The sequence below is a fragment of the Ambystoma mexicanum genome, chromosome 6p, assembly GCF_040938575.1.
Source record: "Ambystoma mexicanum isolate Mex_15411 chromosome 6p, UKY_AmexF1_1, whole genome shotgun sequence".
NCBI classification, from domain to species: Eukaryota; Metazoa; Chordata; class Amphibia; order Caudata; family Ambystomatidae; genus Ambystoma; species Ambystoma mexicanum.
In genome coordinates, this window is record NC_090935.1 from 615180756 (window position 1) to 615206374 (window position 25619).

A 25619-nucleotide genomic window follows, 5' to 3' on the forward strand; every position below is an offset into this window, starting at 1 on the left:
TGGCACCTAGGTTCAATGCATTGCATTAGTCGATTTTTGACAGTATTGGGCCAAAGTAGTGCAGCTTTTGATGGAAAGAAAGGGTTTGCAGGCATGGATAAGCTTACAAGTATATGCTGTTGCCGATTCCGTGGTACTGACCTGTTAGTGCAGACTCAGGGAGGAGGTTTTTACTTCTTAAGCCACTTTAATGTCATTCCCATCAATGTTAAAGGATAGGTATTGATGACACTGTTCTTTTTCTGGTTGAGGGGTGTTGCTAAGAATAACAGCTCTGTCTTTTGAGCATATAATTACTAGTTATACATAGTTAAAAATGTATTATATAGCACCCATCACCATCCCCGTAGTTGTCTTACAGCACCAGGATTTGCCAGGACAGTGTAATATTGTGTCACCACCTGGGGTAAACCACACCATGCTCTGGTGGAAAGGAAATGGAAAATGAATAACGGTGCAAACATGAGCAGCAAACATAAGCAGCGGGAGAAGGGTAGAAATGGACTCCTGGGCTGGCACAAGTGAAAGGTTTAGGCTTGTGGTAGTAGGGGTGAGTAATTATTGCTAGTGGGTCAAAATATTCAGAAAGAAAGGAAGTGAAACCTGCCTGCAATGCTGAGCAATTTTCTGTGGTTGCAGTTTCTAGAATAGTTTGGTGATATCATTGGCGCGGTTGTGAGAAATTGTAACAAATGGTGAATGATCAGTGACCTTGGTCACTAACTGCTGGTCCACACACGTTGGCTTCCTCTGGTAGGAAGCCTTGAGGGATGATCTGGACCCTCAGAATTACACCTATTGCAAGATAGGCAAGCAAGTTAGTTTTGTAGGATAATATTTCACCTTATGGCTAAATGCAACTCAACGTTTCTATTTAAGAATCGATCAAGAACAACTCTATTTTGTGTTGATGTTACAATACGTCACGAATGAATGAGCGTGATGTATCGATTTTTAGAGATTGGTGACAACACAGATTGTTTGGTAATCCCCTGAAGAGATCCTACATTTATACATGTTGATGTATTGGAATGAAACATTGGGTTATTATGAGCCATATTTATTAGGCTTCATGAATTCGAGCACTTTAGCTGTTGGGTAATTCAAGTTTAACAATCAAACTGCTTTTTGAGTATTAAGTGTGAATTTGTATGTTTTTGTAGCTTTGTTTGCCTTGTAATTGTGTGGATATGTCACATGAATATTAAGTATTAATAGGGAATGTATTTATCAATGTCTGACTGTTTTTAACATTACATATTTGTGAATTTTTGTATCAATAAGGGTAAATTGAATGTTTGCCCCCCCATAAAATTGTTTCGCATGTGGCCCCCTGTAATTGAGTGTACTATAGTACCCAGTCCTTTTTTCACGTTCTTTTGAGGTTTTCACCATGGTTGACCGATTTGCAAATGCCTCTGTAAACATGCGGATGGGACAGCCTTGAATTGCTCAAGTTTGCTCTTGAAATGTGGAGTTGCCTTCACCAGAAAGTTTTTGAACTTCCTGTAAGATTAATCTGGGGCTATCAAGCTGCCCGACAAATGCCAGATCCATGATTTGGCGATGTTAAGGTGAATGTGCGGAACACTAGGGGGAAGAAGGAATCATTTTGAGCCTCTCGGGAGCCATCACTGTTTGGCAACTGTTTGTTGAATGAGATTTATGAAGCACATGTTTGGTGATGCGAGACAGTATGGTGACTGGCCGGGAGTAGACCTCACATTATAGCACTACATACAATATATGGTATTACTAGGGATTTGTATTTAGTAACTTGGAACACTGGTTTCATGGTAGCCCTCCCTTTGGCTCACGGAGTGAGCAAGGGAAATCTGTTTCAGAAATGGACACTGCTTTTCAGAGATGTAGTGTTGCTGCACGTTCAGTGCTCTTTTATTGCAAAGATTTTTGAGTTCCATATTTTATAGGGGACCTGCTGCCCCACTTTTTTTTTTTTAAAACAATTTATTTTATTCAACAAAAGCAAAACCTAATACAAATCTGTAAGTCATGTGGGATATTTTGACCCACTCAGCTGTGATATGCTACATCACTTTGCTGCATTGGTGCAAGAAACAGCACAAAATGGCCGTGCTGACTCTGGGGCGCGCCAAGATCCCTAAACTGCATTTTTGTAACAACCAGAAAATGGCTGCACCCCCTTGCCACACACATTTCAGGTGGGGGAGGGCAGAGTACTCACTGCAGGAATGTGCCAGTGTGCTCTGCAACATTTTACATGGAGCGAAGTGAAAGAGGCAGCATTACTTTGCTGTAAACCCAAAAGGCCTCTTTAAAATTACACTTTCTCAAACCTAAGTGATGCTTGGCGCTAAATTCATCGATTTCTCATTGATCCATTGTGATTAAAAAGGCCCTGCAATGCCCAGGATCATTCATTGTGTCTCAGAGGAACCGGGCCTAATTTGAATGACCGCTCCTGTCAAATGAATCCTTGAAAAATCAACCAGGGGCTTTTTCATTTTACAGGGGGAAACATGTCTATTTTCTTTGCAACCGTATCAAGAATCAGCTGTCCAGAAAGACTCTAAATAGATGCCTGTAACTGTATCCGTGCTGAAAAACAACTCCAACACTCCAGTAAAGAACTATAGCTGCACAAAGTGTATATTTGCTGGTGATCTAAAACCGAATTTGAAGAAATGGTAAAATGTGCTTTTTCCTGACTAAAGGGGGAAAACCGCCTATTTAAAAGTACATTGTTGTTTAAAGGCCCGATTACTTAGAAATGTAAAAGGATTTGTTACTGTTAAAAATGCTTATAAACTGTTTTAATTCTATAGGTTTAAATTCAAGATTTAAAAGGAGAAAATCAAAGCTAAAACCCAGGCTGAGTTGGCGAACTATATAAAAAGAAAAAAAACTTGCTCTGCCAGTTGCTAGCCCTGAGAAAGGTTGAAGCCTCATAAACGTCTGGAACAGGAAAGTGGCTAATTGCTAGCTTGGAGGCTTTGAATACCCAGGACAAAGGGACTTGCCCAGTAGTCATCAGACATTTGTCTTTGCTCCAGGCTGAAACAATAGCAGGCTGAGACTCTCACCTGTCAAGTGTGAGGGGCAGTAAACTTCAATCAAGAGATGCCCCTCGTCCTGCTGCAAAGGAATTGAAATTTGCTTGCAGTTGGGGAAAAGAAAAAAAAACTGATTGTGACAATAGACTTCCTGTTGGTTTTAAAAAGCCTATTTTGTAACTGAACTTTAAAGACATTTGACTTTGCAGCAATAATGAGGAAAAATATGAAGGGTTTGTAGTTTTGAATCTAATCTAATTTTATGCTAGTTCTGTGAAAACTTGGTAGAACTCATTACTGCATAAAGAACAGAAGTTGTAAAGAATGACAGATTGTGGGGAAACTATTGATAGTGTGCACATAACATTTTGTACACACATCCCAAGGTTAAATGTGCATCTGTGTACAAAGTGGGGACATTTTAGGCCAAATCGTTCATGGTTAAAATTGTCAAAATGTAGCAGAAAGGCAAAACCAGGCCCCACAGACTTGGGGGTTGGATTGATATATAACCCACAAAATATGTATCCTATGCATCTAATTTTCTCCCAGGTGATAACTGTATAAATATGTATTTTGTGGGAAAATGAGATTTTGGTTCCAGTAGCTAGGGGAGGTTTCTAGTCATTGTAAAAATCATCCCATAAACATGACATCCTTTTCTGTGATCCATTCAGTGAAGGGCAAGGCGGAAACTATGCTCTTACCCAATCCTAGCATTATGGGTGTGGGTAGTAAGCTTGCCCCTGCCATATACTGTAGTGATGTCATTTGTCATGATAAATAAGGGAGCCTGACAGCACACACAGACTCCTGACGTTCTTCCTGATTTCCTATGTGGCGTCCTGCTCCTGATTTCTTCCTACTTGATCCCGATTTCAGATTTCATTGCAAAGCCAAGGCCATATGCATTGCTGAACCCTTTTCTGTTAGGCCTCACATTCTAAAAATCCCCAAAACCCAAGGGAAGCACTGGGGTTCTGGTGTTGAAGTCATGAATCAACTCTAGAGCTTACTGTGTCCCTCCTTGGTATTCTGGCCGGCATGCTCTAGCATAGAGTAAAATTATAGTAAATATTTTCACGTCCAAACTGAGTTTCTTTTTTGTTTTCACTACCCGGTTTTTCTAAAAACGCCTCTCGTTCAACATTGCATATCTTCCTCAGTTTAATAGCTAGAGACTTCATTTCAACTCTGTATTATACCTAAGACCTATAGCTACAAGCAAACCCACACTCAATCAGTATTTCACCTGTTTTTCTTAAAAAAAAGTTTGCTTACTTTTAGGCCGGAATCCACAATTTTACAAAGTATTACATGTGTCATTTTTATTTTAAATTATTTTCAACCTTCCATTCAGATTCAAAGTGTTTAGTTTTGCTCAAACTATAGCTCATGATGGTTAGTATCTTTCCCATGTTGCTCCCATAGAGATTTGTACTGATTTAAGGATTTTTGCACCTTGTTTTACCCAGTCATTTCCGAATGTCATTTTAAAGTGTAAGATTTCAAATCTGGTTTTCTCTTGTTTGGGGAGGGAAGGTTGGATTTGAGTTGTTTTCCATTCCTTTTTCCTGATTACCTGCTGCTTCCGTGTATCTATCTAGAAGTGTCTATTTGTGGGTTGAGGAGTGTTGTAGGGGGAAATTCTAACTTAAGTCTTATCTTTTTCCAAACAAGCCAAAAGTGTTATTTTCTCTGGTGTTTTCCTTCTGTGTTGCTAAAGAGTGAATTTAAGTGCCTTACATACCTTACATACCTTCCGGTCTGATTTTGTCACCACATTGGTGATTGCTGCTCCATATTCACTATTCACTATCCGTTCTAACCACCGGTCCGCTCTCTGTGCCCTCAGCCTTGCAAGTAAACGAGTCTGCCATGGCTCCTTTCCCATAAAACTTTTGAGGAACTTTTCTGAACAATCTCGTCCATACCCATAGCTTTAAATTCTCTTTTCACCTTCAATGCCTCAAATGTACCCTTTATCTCAACCGGTACCTCCTGCAGCCTCTTCTCAATTTTCCCTTATGTTATCACGCAACTCCTCTTCTATAACCTCCTTCTCCCTCTTCCTAAACGCCCCCTCCTTTATCAGAAACTGCTTTTCAGGTGAATAGGCCAACCTCCTCTGTCATTAACTCAATTTCTTTCTCCAACTTCCCTTCAAAAACACTATCCCTCTAGAGCTAATTGTTGCATCACCATCTTGTGTCGTGATTCAAAAGGCCCCCCATATATGACAACCATGCCCCCCGATCGGTTGAATCTCACAACTCGTGACCCTTTCTAGCATACTCTTGTCCAAGAGTAAATTATCTCTATGCATAATGGATAAGGCATAGCCCTTTCTCTGGAGGTTCACATGTCTCCACAAATCATTTAGATATTGCTCCAAAATATCACTTTTTTAAATACTGAACGTACCACAACTCTTGGTTTCATTTTCAATCGGCAAGCTGTACTCGGTGTGTATTTACCTACGTGATCTTCAGCTTTTTTCAGCATCTCCGTGTAGTCCTTTTCTCTGCGCGGTTGTGGTCGGACGCACTTGCATCGTGGGGATTTCTTTTTTTTTTTTCCCACATGTCCATCTTCCTGCTCCGGTTTCAATCTTTTTTCACCTCTCTATGCTGGAGCATCAGGGATTTGTGTCCTATTCTTCCTGCGAACGTTGCTTCGGTAAGGCAGATCATTCTTTGTCTGGAGATCTTGGGCCCAGAACATTGGTGGGACTCTTCTCGACTGTGTCTCGCTCATCGTTCGGGCACTCCAGCGTAGGCTCATCAGGTGGGAGCAAGTGTTTCAAAGCCCATCTCTGCCTCATTTACAGCACTTCATTGATGGAAAAAAGGAAGCTTCTGGTAAGTTCCTTCCTTTTTAGGGCACCCCAGCCAGGGTACTCCTTCCTGGGGTCTTTTGGGTCTGGGAGGGGTCCAAGTGCCTCTTGTACCAGGGTTCTCCCTGGGGTATCCCGAAAGGGATCTAACCTGGATTCTGGAGTTTTCTCCCAGGTTCCCCTTCAAGAGGCTGAAACGGCCAGATTTTCCTGAGGTTGCCCTTCTGGGTACTAAAATTAAGCTCAAGGTTTCCGGGCATACTTCAACCAGGGTTATTCCTGAGGTTTCCCGGTCTGGGACTAAACAAGCCTAGCCTTGAGGCTTCCCATAAAGTGGCTATAAATACCAGCATCACTCCTGAGGATCCCCCAAATAGGGGCTATAATAAAAAACCAGCAGGATTGAGGGAGTCCCATACTGGGTCTCTGGGTACCAACCTAAGCTTTCCCAGAAAGAATCTTTTGGTCGTGGTGGTCATGCTGAGGAGGCAAAGGAGGAGGGCAAATGCCTTAAGTCTTTAAGCACCGGCCCGCAGGGGTTCCCTCACTGAGGGCTAATACTTCTGCCGAGGCTAAAGGGACTGAAAAATGATCCAGGCCTTAGAGTACTGGCTCTGCCGAAGTTTCCTGTCTGAGGGCCAAAATGGACTCCAAAGCTCCTACAATTCCTGTGCTGACAATGGCCTCACAAACCTGTGACGCAGATCGCTTCAGGCATCGACAAAATGGTGGCCCAACCCATGTGGCCTAAGGTGGTTATTTTGACAAGCTCCTCCAAACCAGCATTTCAATGACTGGGACAGGAGGGCCTACATTTGGGTCCTAGCACCATTTTCCACATAACATGAATAGAAACCCTTTTTGCCCACCAACTGACTGGCGTGCAAGGTTTCCGCTGCCTCACACGCCCTCATTTCCTCCTACGTCCGCTCCTTTTAGATTGTGGATCCAGCTGGATGGAGGGCCATCTTGGCAACCTGCCTCAATGCAATCTTGGGGCTATGCCCCTCCAGAGCAGTCTGACTCCTCTGCCTAGACCTTCCTCTGAGTAAGCCCCAGACAAGATGAAGGGTTACTTTAAGGATCTGTTCAAAGAAATATATCCCAAGTCTCTCGAGACACAGCCTGTGCCGCCACCTCCTCAGCTGGTTTCAGTAGTGCCTCCGCTTCCACTGGATCCTCCTCCTAAACTGCTAACATTGCCTGCGCTTTCACTGGTTCTTGCGAGTAGGAAAAATGGATTTGCCCAAGTTGTCTCAGGTACCACGTGTCGCGGATCAGTTTTCTGTTCCTGCCAAAACAGACAAACAGGCCGACCAGGACGGTGTAGACCAGCCCCACTCCATCAGAGCTTTTCATGACCGGGTTTCGGATATGATGGTGTTGCTGGAAATTCCAATACCCAAGCTTACGACTCCACAAGGAGTACTCTGGAGCGTTAACTCTTACTTCACAGGAGCGCACAGGTCCTTTTCTTCGAAAAGATGTGCTGGCTGAAGCCTGTAAGGTCTGGGGGAAAAACCCCATTCCGGGCAGCTTATAAAGATCTATGCTTGCTACAAGCTCCACTCATCAGAGGACGTACCCTTGGCAGCCTGCCCATTTCCTTCATCAATGGTGGTTGCAGCTGTTACACCTCCAGGCTAAGCAGTCTTCAACCTCCTCCACGGCTGCCTCACAAGTCTAATCTAAGGAGGACAAAATTCTGGATGGCATCGGAGGGGGGCGTTGTTTTTCAATGCTTGTCTTCAGCTGCGTCGATCGAATACTAAAGTCATTCTGGCGGCTGCAAACATCAAACTGTGGAGAGAGCTTTCAGAATTCCAAGTTTGCATCCCACAGGACACGCTAGAAGGTTTTACAGAAGGTCTAGCTGACACCATATTTCTGGCTCAGGACCTGCTGGAGGCAGCGGCCCATCATATGGACACATCTGCTCTGGGCCTTCTGGTCGGAATAGACATTTCCCACCAAGCGTGGCTTAATGCTACAAAGTTCTCAAGAGGTTCAAGACTAAGTACTTGACCTACCCTTTGAAGGGAAAGAGCTTTTACACTCCTCAACCGACGAGGAAATCAAGACAAAAGCAAGCGTATTATCTGCTAAATCTTTTAGTCCTAGCAAAAGAGCCTTCATCTGAAGGGGCAAGAGAACAAGGACCCAAACAAGATCACTTTGCTGTCTTTGAGATTTCCAGGAGCGTCCAGCACGCCGATCAGAAGGTTCCTCCGTTGGGCCTCGATGCAAGCATTAAAGACGGAGTGGCCAGTGTTTCTCTGTCCTCCGCCTCCTGCGCTGCAATGGGAGCTCTCTCCCCCGATAAATCTAAATGTTTTCCATGGGTCACACGACTCTGGTAGGAGGACGTATATAGTCCCATCTGAAGGAGTGGAAGACCATAACCGAAGGCTTATGGGGTTTTGTCTGTCGCCCGAGCCGGCTTCTGTCTCCCCCTTCCTCATACCCCACCTTCTCGTCTCCAGCAGACTCGGTCTCTCTCAAAGCAGAGGTACAACATTTTTGAACATCAGAGCAGTAGAACCTCTTCACTTGAGGGAGCAATGGGAGGGCTATTACTCCCGTCGGTTTACAGACTTCGACCTCTCCAGCTTCAACCTTTTCCTTCCCCTAGAGAAATTCAAGATGATCACGCCCCCAGCCCCATAAAGCCCTCTCTCCGGAAGGGAGATTGGCTCAGTGTGGTAGATCTCCAGGATGCGTATATGCACATTCTGATTTTGCCCCCACGTCAGAATTGCCTTCGGTTTCTGTGGGAACAGAACATTTCCAATATCTAGTACTGCCGTTCGGTCTCGGCTCGGCACTGCATGTCTCTACGAAGATGGCGGTCATCCCAGCGTTCCTCAGATTGCAGGGATTTCATGTCTATCCATATTTAGACGATTGGCTTCTGCTGAGTCCTTGCCCCCCAGACTGCAGCAGCCAATCTTCAGTTTCTCCTCCAGCTCCTGTTCCAACTGGGGCTGTTGGTGAACAGGCGAAATAGTCTATGATGGTGGTTCCGGACCTGTTCTTTCTAGGTTTCCGTTGGGATACTGTCAGTGCCAAGAGTTTTTAATACAGAGGACAGAATTGCGGGTTTGTCAACCACGTGCCATCTTTTTCTGAACTCCTCCCACAGGTCAGCCTGGTGGTTCCAAAGACTCCTTGGCCTCATGTGCCTCTTTCAAGACTAAAAATGAGGCGCACACAGCTAGTGCTTCGGAGCTGCTGGTCCCTAGCTTTGGACCCAGACTCCAAAATGATAGCAATCCCATCTTCCATGATGTTCATCTACAATGGTGGACAACCTCCAACAACTGCTCAGTGGGAACCTCTTTCCAGGAGCCTTCACCGCAGGTCACGGTCACAACGGACTCCGCCCTTCTGGGGTGGGGAGCTACATTGGGTCATCTTGAGGTCTACGATCTGTGGACACCCCATGACCAGCTGTCTCAGATCAACTACCTGGAACTCTTGGAGGCTTTTCTGGCATTGAAATCTTTCCGGCCTTCCATAATCAAGGTAGTGCGAATTCGCACGGACAATTCTGGGACTATGTTCTCTGTTAACAAACATGCTGCCACCAGGGTGCCTCCTCTTGATCTAGCGGTCCAGATTTGGAATTAGGCAGTCCAACACACTATCTGGTTACCGGATGTGCACATTTCAAGACTGAACAATGTTCAGCGGATTCCTTGAGCCGCTAGTATGGCGAATTGCAAGTGGGAATTGAACAGCGATGTTCTAGCCAAACCTTTCCAGCAATGGGGCTCTTGTCATGATCCCAGCACAGAAAGATCCCATTCAGAAGAACTTGAGAGGCAGGGAACACCATTTCTATCAGTGGGTCAACTGTGGCTTCAAGACTGGCGCAAGAGTCATTTGACTCACTCTTAGCATTGTACCCATAGGCTCATTACACTTAGATTATCTTCCCTAGCTTCAGCATGGCCGCTGCTAATCCCATAAGGTAACTCGCAGTGCATTCTATACCTGTAGCAGAGGGAGCTACTTAAACCCCGCCAAAGCTCTTGCTTCGCGTCTTCTCTGCTGACAGCGGGTAAAGCTTCCAGCGATCTCTTGACCGAACCTGTCAACAGAAGAAAACGAGTCGAAGATATTATTCCATAGGAAAATCAACAGAATTGTAGAAATACTGTAAAGATTTACTGACGCAAAGGTTTCCAGGAATTTTCCGCAGTAATATTCAAAGTCTCTGTATTTCCTGTCAGAAGCTCCGTCGCAGCCGCAGCATTTCTTCTCTCAGCAGCCTTTGTCCGCGATCGCAGCGTATTCTTACGAAAGTTTCCACAGCAGTTCCCAACTTCGAAAATACCTTCGGACGATGAAGTTTCATACGTGCTTAACTGAAGTATCAGCAAGGCTATTCTTTGCTTATTTTTACTGCGCTTGTTTCTGAAGGCAGCTATTACTCCTTTTCTTTTTGACGAACTGACGTAATTTAATATTCCCTTTTTAAAAACGAGTATAGCTGCAGGTTTACAGCAGCCTAAGCCCTTGTTAAGGAACCACAAACCTGCAAAGGAGAAAAGGGAATTCTAGTAAGAGATCTTGCCACCGTAGGGACCATTTATAATTTGAACTATACACCATTATTCTTACCAATAGACTTTCTCTTGATACTTAAAAGAAGTTTTGGACGCTATACAGATAAAAGACTTTCGACACATTACCCCCTCAGAATGTCAGGTGAGAAAGGAGGGTCATTTTCAAAGTACACTGCATCACAGTTATCAGTTTGTGAATGGGAATTACAGTAGTGGTTTTGTTATAATAGTTTCCACAGAACTTCTGCCCAGACCACAGGTCCTCGTCTGAAAAGGCATTACGCTCCCCTGTGGACTTAAGGTAAGCATTACAGCTCTCCAGCGGTGAACTTCTTTGCGACTGCAACCAACAGGAGACTGCCACTCTAGGCCTTCAGGGACGGTCTTGGAGCATCTTCCTTAGGGGATGCGCTCGAGATTACGTTGGATAACATGAAGGCTTATGCCTTCCCCCCTCTGCCGTTGATACATGGATCACTCTGGAAGCTCAGGAGTGTCTCCAACTGCACTGTCCTGTTTATAGCTCCTTGGTGTCCAGCCAGGATCTGGTTCTCAGAACGTCAGCACCTATCAAAATGCGACCTAATCAGGTTACCGCAGATCCCCAGTCTACTGCACCAGAGCATCCGCAGGCATGGCACCCCTCTCCCAATCCTTCAACTTGGCGGCCTGGTGCCTGATTGAATGACCTTTGCACAGTTTAACCTTGCTGGGGATATGCATATAATCCAGACAGCATGTAAACCTTCTACTAGATCGCAGTACTGAAGTAAATCGCCTCTGTTTTGTCATCGGTGTCTTGCTAAACAACTTGATCCTCGACATGCATCTATTGACTGTGTCTTGTCTTTTATATCAGACCTTGCGGCCTCTGGCATCAACGTCTTATCGTGCAGAACATATAGCCATTGCAGCTTATCTTTCTACAGATAATTGCTCTTTTTCTCTAACAAACCCAGTAATCAAGAGACATTTTGCATATCTACTTCACCTCTTTCCACCGGTAAGGCCTTCGCACCCAAAATGGGATCTAAACGTGGTCCTTACCGCTCTGTCACAAGCCATTTGAACCACTCACCACTACAGAGCTTAATTGTAGTTACATCTGCGAGAAGAATCGATCTTCAAGCACGCTGTCGAACTTCTGTTCTTGACCTTTCACAAGGATAAGGTTGTGCTTCGCACTCCTTTCCTTCCAGAAATTGTCCGAGTTCCACATACACCAGTCAATCTCCCTCCTGGCTTTCTTCCGGACCCAGCCTCGGATGCGGAAAGGGTGCTCCATAACATGGATGTCAGAAGGGCTGTGAGGTTTTATCTTCAAAGAACAAGCTGTTGCAGAAGCTCCCCACAACTCTCACTTTCGGGGACCCAAAAGGGAAACCGGCTTCAAAAGCTTCCATTTCACAATGGATTGCTTCCTGTATCTCAGAGGCTTATACTGTTCAAGACTTTCAGGCCCCAAAGGGCATTCATGCACATTTGGCTTGAGGCAAAGCAGCTGCTGTTGCCTTCCAGAAATATGTCCCTTGTGAATCCATAGTCAATGCTGCTATATGGGCTTCTCCCTGGGCTTTTTGTAGACACTATTGTCTTGACCTGTGCTTCCAGGCTGATGTCCAGTTCGGCCAGGCAGTTCTTAACCTGTTCCAGTAAAGGGAATTTCCATCCTCCCGTTTCTATGGTTGGTGCTTGGTAATCTCCCAAAAGTATGGAGGCAAGGGGACAGGACATAGGAGTATAAATTACTCACCGTAGTGACTACCTTACTCCTAGTCCATAGTCTCCTTTCCACCATACGCTGGCCCGCCTTCCTCTCTAAAAAGATCCTCTATTTGTTAATGGTCTTTCGACTTTGGCTATAGGAAAGCACTGAAGTGCGATGCGCGGGGCGTAGCTCAGGAAGCCAGGGTTATAACCACTTGTGGTGGCCCCACGTAAAAATAAAGACAGTCCTTTTTTGATGCTTCAAAGGGCTCCGGTCCCGTTCCAATGGGCGGAATGTCTCAAATGTATTGCGGAAGGGGGGGGGGGGACTATGGACTAGGAGTAATGTAGTCACTAAGGTGAGTACCTTTTGTTAAACTAATTCGTATGTTGGAAGCTTATGTTCTTTAAACATGTAAAAACTCATGGGCTTATCCAAATAAGTATTTTATGAAATAGTTTGCATCATTTTTATGGATTTTTGCAGCCCAATAAAAGGTGCATGAAAGGCTAGACAAGATATATAGCCAGTTACACTCACTGTCGTATATTCAGCAATTTCTTTCAATATTTGGGTATTCAGAATACTTTTAGTTGGGGTTTTTTGCAAGTTTTACCACACATGTTACTTAATACTTTTCTAGGTATGTTTGGTAATACTTTCAATTGCTGTCATTTCAAAGTCCATGCACCACTCTCAATGCTACTTCCAACTGTCCCCTTCTAGTTTTTTGTCTGATTTCGTGCATCGCATGTTCTCAACTTCAGCATTCAAGATCTTGCCCAATTGCCATTATTTCTAATGTTGCTTCTCAAGTGTATGCATTGGCCCAGATAAGTAATTAACCATTCCTTTACTTGCAAATCAAAATGGTAACTTAACTACTCTACAGTTCAAAATTCTATCTGTCCAGTTTCGCCATTTATGATCGCCGCAGTGATATGCCTCGCTGTTTTCGCACTCTCCATTTTGTAATACGTTATTTTAACGCAGATCCCATTTAGCCTCCTTGAATCCAAAATATCAAGCAGTCCCTCCCGTCCCGCGGCCTGATTCCTTCCCCTCCTGAGTGCCAGCCTATCCAATCCCTGTTCGACCACTTATTCAGATCTCCCACTACCAAGCCAGTGTCCAATCCCAGTGCGCAATCCAGCACTCTTTTACAAAAAGACCCCTTTCCCTGGTTAGGGCAATATATCAACACCAATGTCATGTGCACTCATCCCTAAACACTGTGCACCACCAGAAATGTATCCTCCATTTCTCTGAAAGCCCCCAGCATTCTAAAGATCTGGTTTTTGTGTAGGAGAATCGCAATTCCTTCCTCCTTTACTGTCCCAGAGGCCCACACCAAACAGCTTACCCCACATCCCTTGATGGCGCTCTCCTCCCCCTACTTCATGCCAGTTTCTTGGAGCAGTAAAATGTCAGCCCCAGTCTGCTTTAACTCCCTGACTACCAGGGCGCTCTTAGTTGGGGGGAGTTCAATTCCTTAATATTCTAGGTCTCAACCTTAAGCCCCCCCCCCCCGTGCATATCACCACTGAAGTAATTTGCCATCTCCACCTTTTCGTAACAGTCCTCATCGGTTTACCAGAAGGTATGCACTCCAAAACAGAACGTCCCCCTCTCTAACAACTCGCCACGTCCCGTCCTCTACTCCCTTCCTCCTCCTCCTCCTCCTCCTCCCCACGTCCTCAAGCCACTCCAGTGAGGCATCATTGTAAAAATAGGCCACTAGGCGACTCCCTCCTCCGCCGAAATCCACTAGAACCTGTAATGCAAAACACAATCATTCTTACTCCGTTTTCGGAGTACCCAGCCTCATAAATATTTGTCCCTCTGTCCCTCAGGGTTGGGGGGGGGGGGTATTTACATGCACTCCCATGTCAAGTTCCCCCACATAAATGCACTCACCACCTTCTGCTCCGACATACTTCGCAACACCTAGGAGACCTCTGCGCCATCTGTGATCCTGTAGTCTTCCTCCATGTTCGAAAACCAGTGCAAAGGGGGAAGGACCAGCGATACCAGAAACCTCTTGAGGTAAGCCACTGGGACAGTGGATGGCAGTTCCTCCTCCTGGAAAACATGAGGGTCGACCTGTCCTGATATGATATCTTTTCTCCTTCAAAGAGGATTTCTTTCCTTTGTTTGGCTCTCAACAGCACATCCTCTTTGACAAAATTGTGAAATTTCACCACACTGACCTCTGCTCACCCCCAGCAGGCAATTCCTGGCCATACCCAGGGTGTCTCAAGTCCAGTGGGCACCACTACTACACCATCCTTCAGAGTCTGCTGTGATTCGCCTTCAGGTTCAACAACCCACCTGGATCACTTCTATGTATCTTCAAGGGGCCTCCCAGTCCATGTATACTGCTGAACGCCTCCTCCCTCCCTGCTGCAAAATCTCCTCTGTAGCTGCACTCTCCCACCAAGGACCCCCTCCAGTAGCTTCTAATTGCCCACCAGGACCTCAGCCTGGTTCCTCAAACCCCGCACAGGCTCTGAATACCTCACTTACTCGGCTCACTGCAGAGCCAAGAGGGTGCTGTGCTTCGCTTTCAAGCCGCTATTGCTATCTGTCCTGCACCCTCAACCATAATGCACGTGGGTCCTGCGGGTCCACGGGCAAGCCCCTGATGTCCAGATCATCCACTGCGAATGTTCAGGGCAGGGCTCCAGCTGACTACCTTGTGTGGATCCGACTGTCCCCACGTCCTTGCAAGGCCTTCGACTCCCATCTCCACATCTGATGCTTTGGCACCTGCACAAGCAGTCAAAATGCCTTTTCGCTGCCCCTCTCCCCACACAGCAGGGTGTCCTCCGTGGGACTGCCGAGGGTGTACCGCTCATCTTGCCTTCACAATTTGGGGAAAGGCACAATCGCAAACCTTGTTTTGGCGGAGGAATACTCAAGCTCGTAACTACGTGGCCACCTTGGTCCAGCCTCAAGCCTTTTTTTAATGCAAACTGAAGATTGGCCAAACATGATGCTCATGGAATTCAGTAGATTTTTTTCTTTCCACTGTAACATTGAGTTTGCAAGACGTCTAAAAGGGTTAATGTACCTTATGAATAAATAGTTGCCACCTGAATATTACAACTTTGATTCACCTTTGGAATCCCTCCTCTTTTTACCACTAGTCGAGCTGCAAGTTCTGTATTAGTTGGAGAGGAGGCTATAGTAGTTTAGTGTACTGTTGATCATGGTGCAAAATGGCTTGTGATATTTGACACTTGGCGAGTAAGAAATATGTGCTGTGTATGCAGCCCTACAGATGAGGGGTTTATCCGCCACTTTTACTCTCTAAAAATAGGCAAATACGCCCACAAAATAAAAATTGGCTAGTAAAGTAACTTCCACCAAAAAGTAGGAAACAGACACTTAGGACCTTGTGTCCTTGCTTTCACCCTAACGGCTCCATGGATGTTTTTGCACCAGTAGTGCACGTAGAACAAGAGGAGGAAACCACTATTCTAACTGCATGATTGTAAGAAGTAAACATGCATACTTTAATGTGCATGAATAACTAGGTACAAAGAAATAATTACAAAAACATTGCCAGTTAAAACATGTTTTCTCGCTCCTAGAATACTCCATTGGGATTTGACTTGAATTTTTACTCCCCCAAAAAACCCTTTTTCTGCCAACATTAGAAAATCGGGAGTAAATTGCTCCCACCTAATGTTATCTGGAGCACTGTGTATGTGTGGCTCCCAACTTGAATGTTTGCCCCCTCTTGTTTGTTATTGCTACATTTTTGTTTGGATTCGAAGTGAATCCAGATTTGATTTTAAGATATTTATTTTATTAGGGCATTTATTTTTCAATCCTAGGAGGGAAGAACATAGTGATGGGTGCAGCGAAACAAGGGTGTGTGAGGGGCTAACTGGAGAGGGAAGGTGGACAATTTGCCAGCAGGGCATCTACACACAACCAGGGGAGGGAACAGTGGAGGTCAGATCACCTAGTTGAGGGTAGGGTAGGGTAGGGTAGGGTGGGGAGTGGAGGGTGTGGACCAATGTTTTAGGGTGGAGCTATTCCTTGAAGAGTAGGCTCATTAGATCCTTCCTGTACTATAGAAGTGACTGGGTAAGTCATGGGGAGGAGCTTCTAGAGGCTTGGGGCATTGACAGAAAATAACTCTCTGATTCTTTCCTTCCTGCACTGGCAGAGATAGTCTGCACATGTCCTTAACTCTCATGGATCGTAGGCCTCCAGAGATTGAGTTTCTCAGTGTGGTAGCTTAGGCACTTCAGGGTGACAGCTTTGTAGATGATGTAGCAGAAGTTGAAGATAATGGCGGCTGGTAGCGGGAGCTAATGCAGTTCGATGAGGGTCGGTATGATGTGGTCGAATTTTCAGAGAATTTTGTACGTGGAGCACTTCAATAAGGTCTGTGCTGCTAACCGTATTTAATTGAAGAGGAGGAAGACTTGCTTTTGCAGATCTCTACCCTAAAGCATTTCTTCAATTTTCGATCACTATATTTGTAATAGTCTGAGGCATCAATCCCTTATTTAATATTTTCAAGGCAGCTGGCGATGAGTTTTGTGCCTTCATATTTGAGAAATGAATATCGTTTTTGTCTGTGGATGTTTAACTGAAAGCCTTGGATGGTAAAATATTTAATGGGGTTGGAGGTGCAGCAAATGGGGGTATTGGCATTGTTTGTACTTTAACATTTTGAATTGAGATAAACCAGTTCAATCAAGCACTGACCTTAAGATTCACATTACAGCACAACCTGCCACTACTTGGGATATTTATTTGTCATGAGAACATTTAAAGATCGAATTGTCGCTAATTCATGAAGAGCAGTCGTTTGATTCTGTGTGTATGTTCTTGCAGGTACTGTTACTCTTCTTCATATGCAATGTTCTCTTACAGTCTAGGAATGCAACTTTTGCACGCAAAAATTAACTTTGAATATTGGGAATGAATGAGAGTATAACTGGTATAACTCCATTTTGCAATGATTCCCATTATACATTAGTTAAAAACCCAGCCAGTACTCTGGGCGTCTATTTTATAGGAATCGAGGGCACAGCCCACAGTGCACCAGTGCAGGAGACTGGCCCAGAGCTCTGCCTGTGTTTGAATGCTGCTGGTATCAGCCTTTCCGCGCAGACCCTAAAAGTGGTGTGGGGGGACATGGAGGTATGTATGCTGAAGTGTTTAAAAAAAATAAGTGCTTTCATATGGCGGCAGAAGTATTTAGAACCATAGATCAAGCGTTTAGTCGTTCACCCCAGCCTTCAGCCTTAAGATATATTTGCTACTTTTCTGATATTGCCATCGATTTGTGCCTGTCCCTCTGTGCATGTCCCTCTCTCGCCAACTACTAAATAAAGGTGGCTTCCTATTGGTTACGTTGTCCATTCTTATTTCCCGCCAGCCTCACGAATTTGACGAATGCCGATTTGATATTAGCGTCAATGACAGTGTTTGGTACCTTCGAGCGCAAGACCCAGACCACAGGCAGCAATGGATAGATGCCATCGAGCAGCACAAGGTAAGGGCTTTTGGTAACACTTTTTTATTTTTATCTTTTTAGTAAGAATGTTTATTCATGAGCACAGCTTCCAAAAGTGAGGGAATGGAACAAATACAATGATCTGAACAAAACTTTCTTTAATGCCCATTCTTTTATCTGATCTCATCCCATATCTTTGTCGACACCTTTAAGTTTTATAGTCATTGGGTAATGAAAACTTGCCTCTTCTGTTATTTGTGGTCCTACATCCTCGCATATGTGCACAACACTACATAATCGGTGGAGCATCATTCGTGTATGCATTTTCATTAAAAGCTATTTTCTAGTTACAACTGTTAATCTCCCTTGTTTACTTTTTTTTTACTGCATTAAATTGTCATTGGCTCTTTACGTACACATTTAAAATTTGATGGATTTGAGAAGAGCCTGGTCGTATGTCTTTAACCTTATTGGGCAAATTCCTTAGTCTCATCAGAAAGTCAGTTATTATATTTTGATAGTGATCCGGTTTGAGTGTAAGACCGTCTCCCGTAGTTTGTCTCAAGGATTGTAATTCTAATGGATATGTTTATGCAAATTAAACAAGTGGAAACTCATTTGCTTCCTCTGCACAGAGCTGAAGTGTCGCCCTTTCTTTTCCAGGACAATTTTAGCTTGTTAATTAGCGGTTTACTTTAAGACTGGCGTTTGCAGGGGGACGAACGAAGTAAATGGATTTTAATTTGTGGTCCTATTTTCCCAATTAAACATCCTATTGAAACGTTGAATGGTTAATTTACAAATGAACTAAAGATGCCATTTGTGTTTATTCGCTATAGCATTATGGACCTACTTACTGCTGAATGGACCCGTTACACCATGATAAAAGATGTCGGTGCTTTCTGGAAAGGAAAAGGATGTGGAATCCTTGGGGAGCGCTATAGGTGTTGCGTTTACCGTCCCCCACCACCGCCGAGTGCTAGAGCTTCAGCCATATTAATTAATGCCAGGGGTCTGCAACCTGTGGCTCTCTAGATGTTTTGGACCACAGCTCCCATGACCATTAAGCATTGAATATTCTGTTAAGGCCTGATGGGAACAGTCCAAAACATGTGGATAGCCAAAGGTTTTGTAGACCCTAACAGTGATCTCTCAAGTCTAATTTGCATGGTTTTTGTAACTCCTGTTACTCCTGCGTCTGTCCCCTTTCCCCCATACTGTATGGGCATCCCTCGCTGGGGACGGAAACTGAATGTTTTTCACCAGAAAACATGTCTTTTTCCCCTTTAGTTGTGCGGGGGTCGCTGCCCCAGGACTTGTTTCCCTGACTCTACCTTCTGGTGCCACATCCAAGTCCTCTATTCCGCCTTTCCTACCTTGGACCTGCACGCGCTCTGCCTCCGGTGCCTCAGCGAAGACCTCCGCTGGGAGTTTGTTCAGCGTGGGACTCGCTTACTCCCCAGTCACTGAAGAACCGGCTGGCCAGGTGTAGGGAGCTTTTCCCCGGGTCTCCACCTGAGCATATCAAGGAGTACAAAAACCAAACACAAGTTGTGTTCTATACTCCAAAGCACCCAGCAAAGGTGACTCCTTCTTGGAAGGCGACCAAGTGGGAGGGGCCCATCTGGCTCTATTACCAGTAAGGGTACCAAGGCTCTCCGAGCTACCGTCCTGGCCGAGGGGGGTCCACTGAATCTCCCGGTCCCAGCACTGAGGTGCCAGACGGCTCTTATACCAGGGAATCTCTCGAGGGGAAATGCTCTACTACAGTTTTTAAATAGCACTGCCGGCACCATGTCAGAGGGCGAACAGCCTACCAGGTCCACACCTGATGTGCAGGCCTAAGCGCACAAGGAAACTGGTGGAGGCCAGAGCCAGTTCCTCGGAGGACACGCATACTGCATGCATCACGGTACAGGACAAAATAGCGGGGCGTGCAGAAGCGCACCAATCCACTGAACCACAAAGGCAGGAATTCACCCCGAGGGTGGAATGGTCTTCCATTAGCATGCCGCAAGGCACGTGGTGCACATCCTGCCTGGTGCCCTCTAGACAGGTATGTGACACATAAATGGGCTATTCTCACAGCAGACACAGCACGGGAAAAGCACAGCAGTACATGCTGGTCACCCCTTCCGTTCCTGTGCAGGAGCACAGCTCTCTGGGTTGCAAGGAGCTTTTTTTCTTTTTTTCCTCTCAAAATTCGTCAAAACCAATGATGTCTTTAAATGAGAGGTATCCTGAAGAGAATAATCCAGGACATGATTCTGCCTATGCTCCCACAGTCCCCAGCTCCACCCCAAATGTTGTTGGCTCCAAGCCTAGACGGTGCGCCCACGCAACCCACAGATAATCCTGCTCTGTTTAGCACTCCGGTCAGTCTCTGCCACTTGTGGCCCCCCAAGCCACGGCATCCCTGAGCATGCCGTCCGCAGAGGATCAGACACTGCAGATCAGGGCGACACCGACTAGCAGAACACCTTTGGCGATGGCTTTCCATGACAGGCTAGCTGGATTAGTAGAATACCTGGGCATTCCTCTGCCCTAAAAGGAGCAACCGGAGGCGGTGGTGTTGACCATTCGTTTGACAACCAGATCTTGGATTCCGCTCCAAAAGATGTGCAGGTTCTGGCAAGGAAGGGCTGGTCCAACCCTCATCCGACGCAGCCAATTTACAAGTGGCCTGATGCCAAGTTTAGACCGGCAAAGGTGGGGTGGATGGTCAAGGAGGAAAAGAGGTATACTCAAACACCATGCTGACCGCTGCAAATTGGAGGCTATGGAAAGAGATTGCAGATTTTCTCCCGGAGTTGCCACCTCACAGCAGGCGTCATTCAAGGCTAGTTTGGCTAAGACAAAATTGTGGCACATGACTTAAGGCTCATATTGACACGGCAGGCAGAGCCATTTGCGTGGCCACAGATATGAGGACAGCGTGGCTCAAGGTCACCAGGATGAATCCGGATGTACAAGAATGCATCCAACATCTTTTTGGAGGGGACCTGAGGTCCTGACAGCCAAGTCCTTGGCCATACTTGCTAAACCAGTATCCAAGACCTTGTAACGCTCACCTGATTCCCAAGGAGGCGCGGGTCTTGGCAGGAAGGTGTCTGTAACACGAAACGTGATGTGCAGGATTCGGTTGGCTTCTGGGGTCGACCCTCTCCGCACTGTGTGTCGAACTCGAAGGGTGAGGTTTCTGCAGGTGAAATAATATGGGGATTAAAGGTCTGGGTTGCTGAATGTCCCTATCTCTCTCCTCCCAGCTTGTCTGTTGAACCCCCCTCCCAGGTCAACTTGCTCACCTTAGATAGGTGAATGCTGGGCTCTCCATCTGCGTCTAGTGCAGGGTGCCGTTGCCAGTTCCTTCACTGGTGAAACGTGGGCCTCTTGACTTCAGAGGATGGGTACCGTCGTTGACTGCACGACCGGTAAGTTTCTGGACACCTTTAGTCTTTATAGTCTTTTATGCGTGGCACTGAAGCGCCTGGAGTTGCGTAAGTATGGCAGCGCTCTTACTGTCTCTTTCTTTGTCTTTGCAGGAGACGATGCAGAATGAAGAAATCCGGAATTCGCCACGTGCCGGTAAGTGTGACACTGCTGTTGTCTTTGCAGGTGAAGATGCGGCGTGAAGAATCCGGAATGCACTGCGTGCCAGTAAGTAGAATAATGCTGTTTATCTTTGCAGGTGCAGATGCAGCGTGAAGAATCTGGAGTGCACAGCGTGCCAGTAAGTATAATAATGCTGTTTATCTTTGCAGGTGCAGATGCAGCGTGAAGAATCTGGAGTGCACAGCGTGCCGGTAAGTATAATAATGCTGTTTATCTTTGCCGGCGAAGGTGCAGCGTTAGACACGGCCGCTGCCGATGGATCAGGTAAGCAAGCACTGCGTGTGAAAGTTCGTTCTGCTAACCTGTTGTTTCTGGTCTTTTGCAGGTGCTGATGTTGCTCGGGTACAGGAATGGTAAGTATAATTATTGCAGGTTCATGATCCCAAGAAGGAATGCTGGAACAGACTCGGTGAGCGTTCTGCTGCAGATGCAGAATAACGCGAAGCACGTTTCATCAATCGGGTGTGGTTTAAATAGCCTTGGAGTGATGAGGCGTCTCCTTCCACGGCCCCGCCTAGGTAAGAAAAGAGTTCCTGCTTCCAGAAGAGTTCCAGTGCTGTATCCAGGGAGTGGAGCTGCCCCACCCAGGTAAGAAAGTAGTCCCAGTTCACCGAGGACTTCTACGAGTCTGGCAAGTAAGCAGCATGGTCTGCCGCAGGTAAGTCCACCCAAGCACCTTCACACCAATGATGAGCCCGGCGCTTCCAGTGCCGGGACCGATGCTTCTGATGAGCTTGGTGCCACCGGCGCTAGGACAAGGTCCAAAAGGTCCCTGTGGGGACCGGCTGGTGCCTAGGATCAGGGTTAGGGGCCTGCTTCCAAGGACGTTGGGCTGATCCCGGCTCCTTGGAAGCAGTGATCATGACAACCTTCAGGCAGGGCAGGACTGGGCTGATTGGGGGGGTGGGGCGGGGCGAGAGACTGCATATTCAGTGACTTCTGGGGCTTCCAGGATCGGAGAGTTAGGCAACCTGACTGTCCCCCAGTCAGCACAAGGGCTTCTTCCAGTCCCCCTCCCAGGTGCCAGTCTGAGGGAAAGAAGTAATGACGATCATCAATGTCCACAGTTCCCCCAGTGGGGAGCCGGCTTGCTCTTCACATTCATTCCTGGCGGGTACTGTTCGTGGACCTGTGGATCCTCTCAGTGGTTTCACAGGGCTTCTGCCTTCCCATCCCTGAAATTGCCCCATTCTCTCCTCCCCCAGATCGGGACACCATCTCTCCTTCCATAGATCAGCTCGCTGGTTGTGAGCGGAGCAGTAGAGGAAGTTCCCCTATCACAGAGGGGCTTGGGATGCTACTCTCGTATCTTCGCAATACAGAAAAAGAACCAGGCAGGCCTGAGGGTGGTTCTGGATCTACCCTTCTTAAACCAGTACTTACCCCTCCAAGTTCAAGATAGTTACGCCAGCTGTGATAGCGGACTCTCTCTTTGGGGGGCAGGGCATGCTCCCTGGACCTGAAGGATGCATACCTACATGTCCAAATATGGCAGTCCCATTGCGCCTTCCTCCGGTGCCAGGTTATGGACTTGCACTTCCAGTACAAAGTGCTCCTGTTTGGGCTTAACTCAGCCCCAAGTGTGTTTAAAGAATCATGGATTCGTTGGTTGCGCTACTCGGGTTGGAGGGCCACCATGGTTACCCATACCTGGTAGGTCAGGGCGTAATCAGTAGGCAAGGTGAGGAATAATGCCGCCAGACTAATGGATAGTCTTTTCGAACTGGGGGGTATTCAATCCCCCTCAAAGTCTTTGCTCCAACCCCCACAAACATTGATCTTCCTGGGCCTCAGGTGAGATGCCAAGGAGCAGCGGTGGTCCAGCATGGGGTCTGGCATGGATTCATATGCTCATGAATATTCCCTGTAAGGCTGGAAATCCTAGGTAAAAGAAAAAAATCACTTTCCGTTTCGTTTCTGAACGGTCTTTCTCCTAATAACCAATCACTGGTCTCTGGGTCTTACTGCCCCCAGCCAATGACTGCCCTCTACCTAAGCCCCTACTCAAACAGCCACCTTCAGATTTTTACCGCACGTTCAAGTGTTGGGAGTCCTTGTGCGTAGCTCTCGAGCTTTTACTGCGTGTTGCGTTTTTTCAAAGAGTTTACTCTTATTTTTTCGGTCAAATCGAGCCTCAAGCTCCGTAGATTCATCCGATTAACAGGGACCAGTTTCGGAAATCTCTACGGCCCTCGAATGTGGATTTTCATTTAATTTCCCTTCTTGGAGGATTCCACAAGATCTTTGAGGCCTACCCCGTGTGGACATGGCTGAACACAAAGACTCAAAGCCTGTTGTATCCAAGCTGTTTAGGATCTGCCCATGATGTGGACTACACAACGTCTTCGAAGATGAGCACTCCCGGTGCCTCTACTGCCTGCACTCTGACCAGTCGCACATGGAGGAGGACTGTGCGTTCTGCAAGGACATGTCTGACCTTACAATGAAGGACTGTTGCAAACTGCTCCGACTGGCTGGAGGCTAAAAGCCCGGCGACAGGTGAGCCCAAGAAGAAGTCTGAGCGGTCTTCTAAGACCTCCGGCGACTGGGGCCCAACATAAGGCAAAGCACTGCGAGTCCGTGGGCACCGGGAGCGCCGTTGGTACGGGCTCTGCGGCTGCCAGGCCGGGTGCAGCATCGCTGACGCCGTCAACCACGAGACAACGCTCCGGCTCGACGGAGAGGCAGTTGGAAAACCTGGCTAAGCTTCGGGAGAAGCCCCGGTCGACCCCGACGGAGAAAGCCAATGGGGAGCGAGGCAGTGACCCTCCCCCAAACCCCATCCCCCCAGTGAAGGCCCAGATTCACCTGGCTAAGACTTCGATTGGGGAGGTGGCAGGGTCCCTGGCGAAAACCACAGATGCAGCCCCAGTGGAGACAACCTCAAAGCCAAGAGTTTCCTTGCCTTCCCAGAGGGAATCGTCTTTCCTGCCCATCAAACACCCCTGGCCGAGAAGGGGGGTGCGCGCAATAGTCCTACCGGACACAGATGTCTTCTCCGAGGATGAGCTGGCGGGCGTCAAGTCCGTCTTGGACAAGAGATTAGTCAGTCAGGTCCTACGGGAAGGACCCCTACGAAACGGACGTTGAGAGCGAGGGGGGAGCCGACGATTAATGGCAGATCGAACCGGACACCACGCCGCTGCCGACGCTCCCGTTGCAACTGCTGCAACCACCAACGGACAGGTCGGAGGACATCTTGCTGTCCCTGCACACCCTGTGTTCAGAAATAAGAACAAGGATGCCTTTTGCCTCCGGCGGACGATCCAGCGGCGCCTGGACCGTCTGGAAGCCCTTCACCCAAGCAGAGGAGAGTCCATCTGCCCCCACCCTTCCATCCTTCACCGCCAACCCCTCCTCCGAGGGATGAGACGGGGGAGGGGGGGAGAGGGGGTGAGGAACGGACAACGACAGCGCCGACTATGGAGCGGATATTCCATCGCCTCCACCCCAGTCGTCTCCTCACGACGAAATTGGCTCGTTTTGCACCATGATCACTAGGCCTCAGAGCTCTTTCAGTTAAGCCCTGAGGAGCAAAAGGAGGAATTCCTTTATCAGCTATGAGAGGCCAAGAGGAAGACCGTGCTCTTGGTCCCGCTGTTGGACGACATCTGGGACGCGGGGCTGGCCCTCCTGAAGAACCCATCCTCTGCCCTGGCGGAGAGACCGGTACGAGAAGAAGTACTGGGTCCCAGACTCGGCTCCAATGTGCCTCAGAGCACAGCCATCCCCAGACTCGGTGGTCTCTGCGGCTGCCAAGAAGAAATCCGCTGGGACGTCGACTTCCACGCCGGACGGCGAGGAGAAAAAGCTGGATACCTGTTAGACAGAATCCTATGCAGTTCCCTTAGGGAGCACTACAGACGATTAAGACTAAAGCTATATGCAATAAATCCCCTTTGGTAGCAGTCCGCACCACAAAGATTTAGTTGGTAGCGGTGGCTGAGCAGTCAGACTTATCTCAAGAGATAGATGAGCAGTATTCAGGGTTTACACAATAGGACTACAGCACTATGGAACAAGGAAACACTGACCAAAGCTTTGTATATATTTTGAACACTCTGATGTTCACACACCATCACTATAATTAAAGTAAGTTAAAACAGTCAAGAAAAGTATACACAACTCCCTATTTAAATTGTAGACCAGTTTGAGCAAGAGTGGATACTGAGCAAAACGGCACAGTGTAAAACAAGCAGAAATGGCACTCTAACAATTTCTTCAGTGGGAGGGAAAAGGACAAGTCATACAGGGTTAGACTCCTAAACACAGCAGCAACACTTCCCAATTTAATTGTGAACAAGTTAGGCAAGGCAATACTTTAGTATAAGCAATCCCTGGTGAAAACAGAGCAAAATGGCACTTCAGCAATATA

General features: G+C 46.8%; 1 protein-coding gene across 2 annotated transcripts in view; it reads left to right on the forward strand.

The window, feature by feature from the left end:
- CERT1 (ceramide transporter 1) overlaps nucleotides 1–25619 on the forward strand; it is a 1636484-nt gene that overhangs the window by 261326 nt on the left and 1349539 nt on the right. For both annotated transcript variants that reach the window (XM_069627469.1, XM_069627468.1), the window contains exon 3: nucleotides 17555–17671. In XM_069627469.1, the coding sequence (XP_069483570.1) occupies nucleotides 17555–17671 (117 nt within the window). The remainder of the gene's footprint in view (nucleotides 1–17554; nucleotides 17672–25619) is intronic.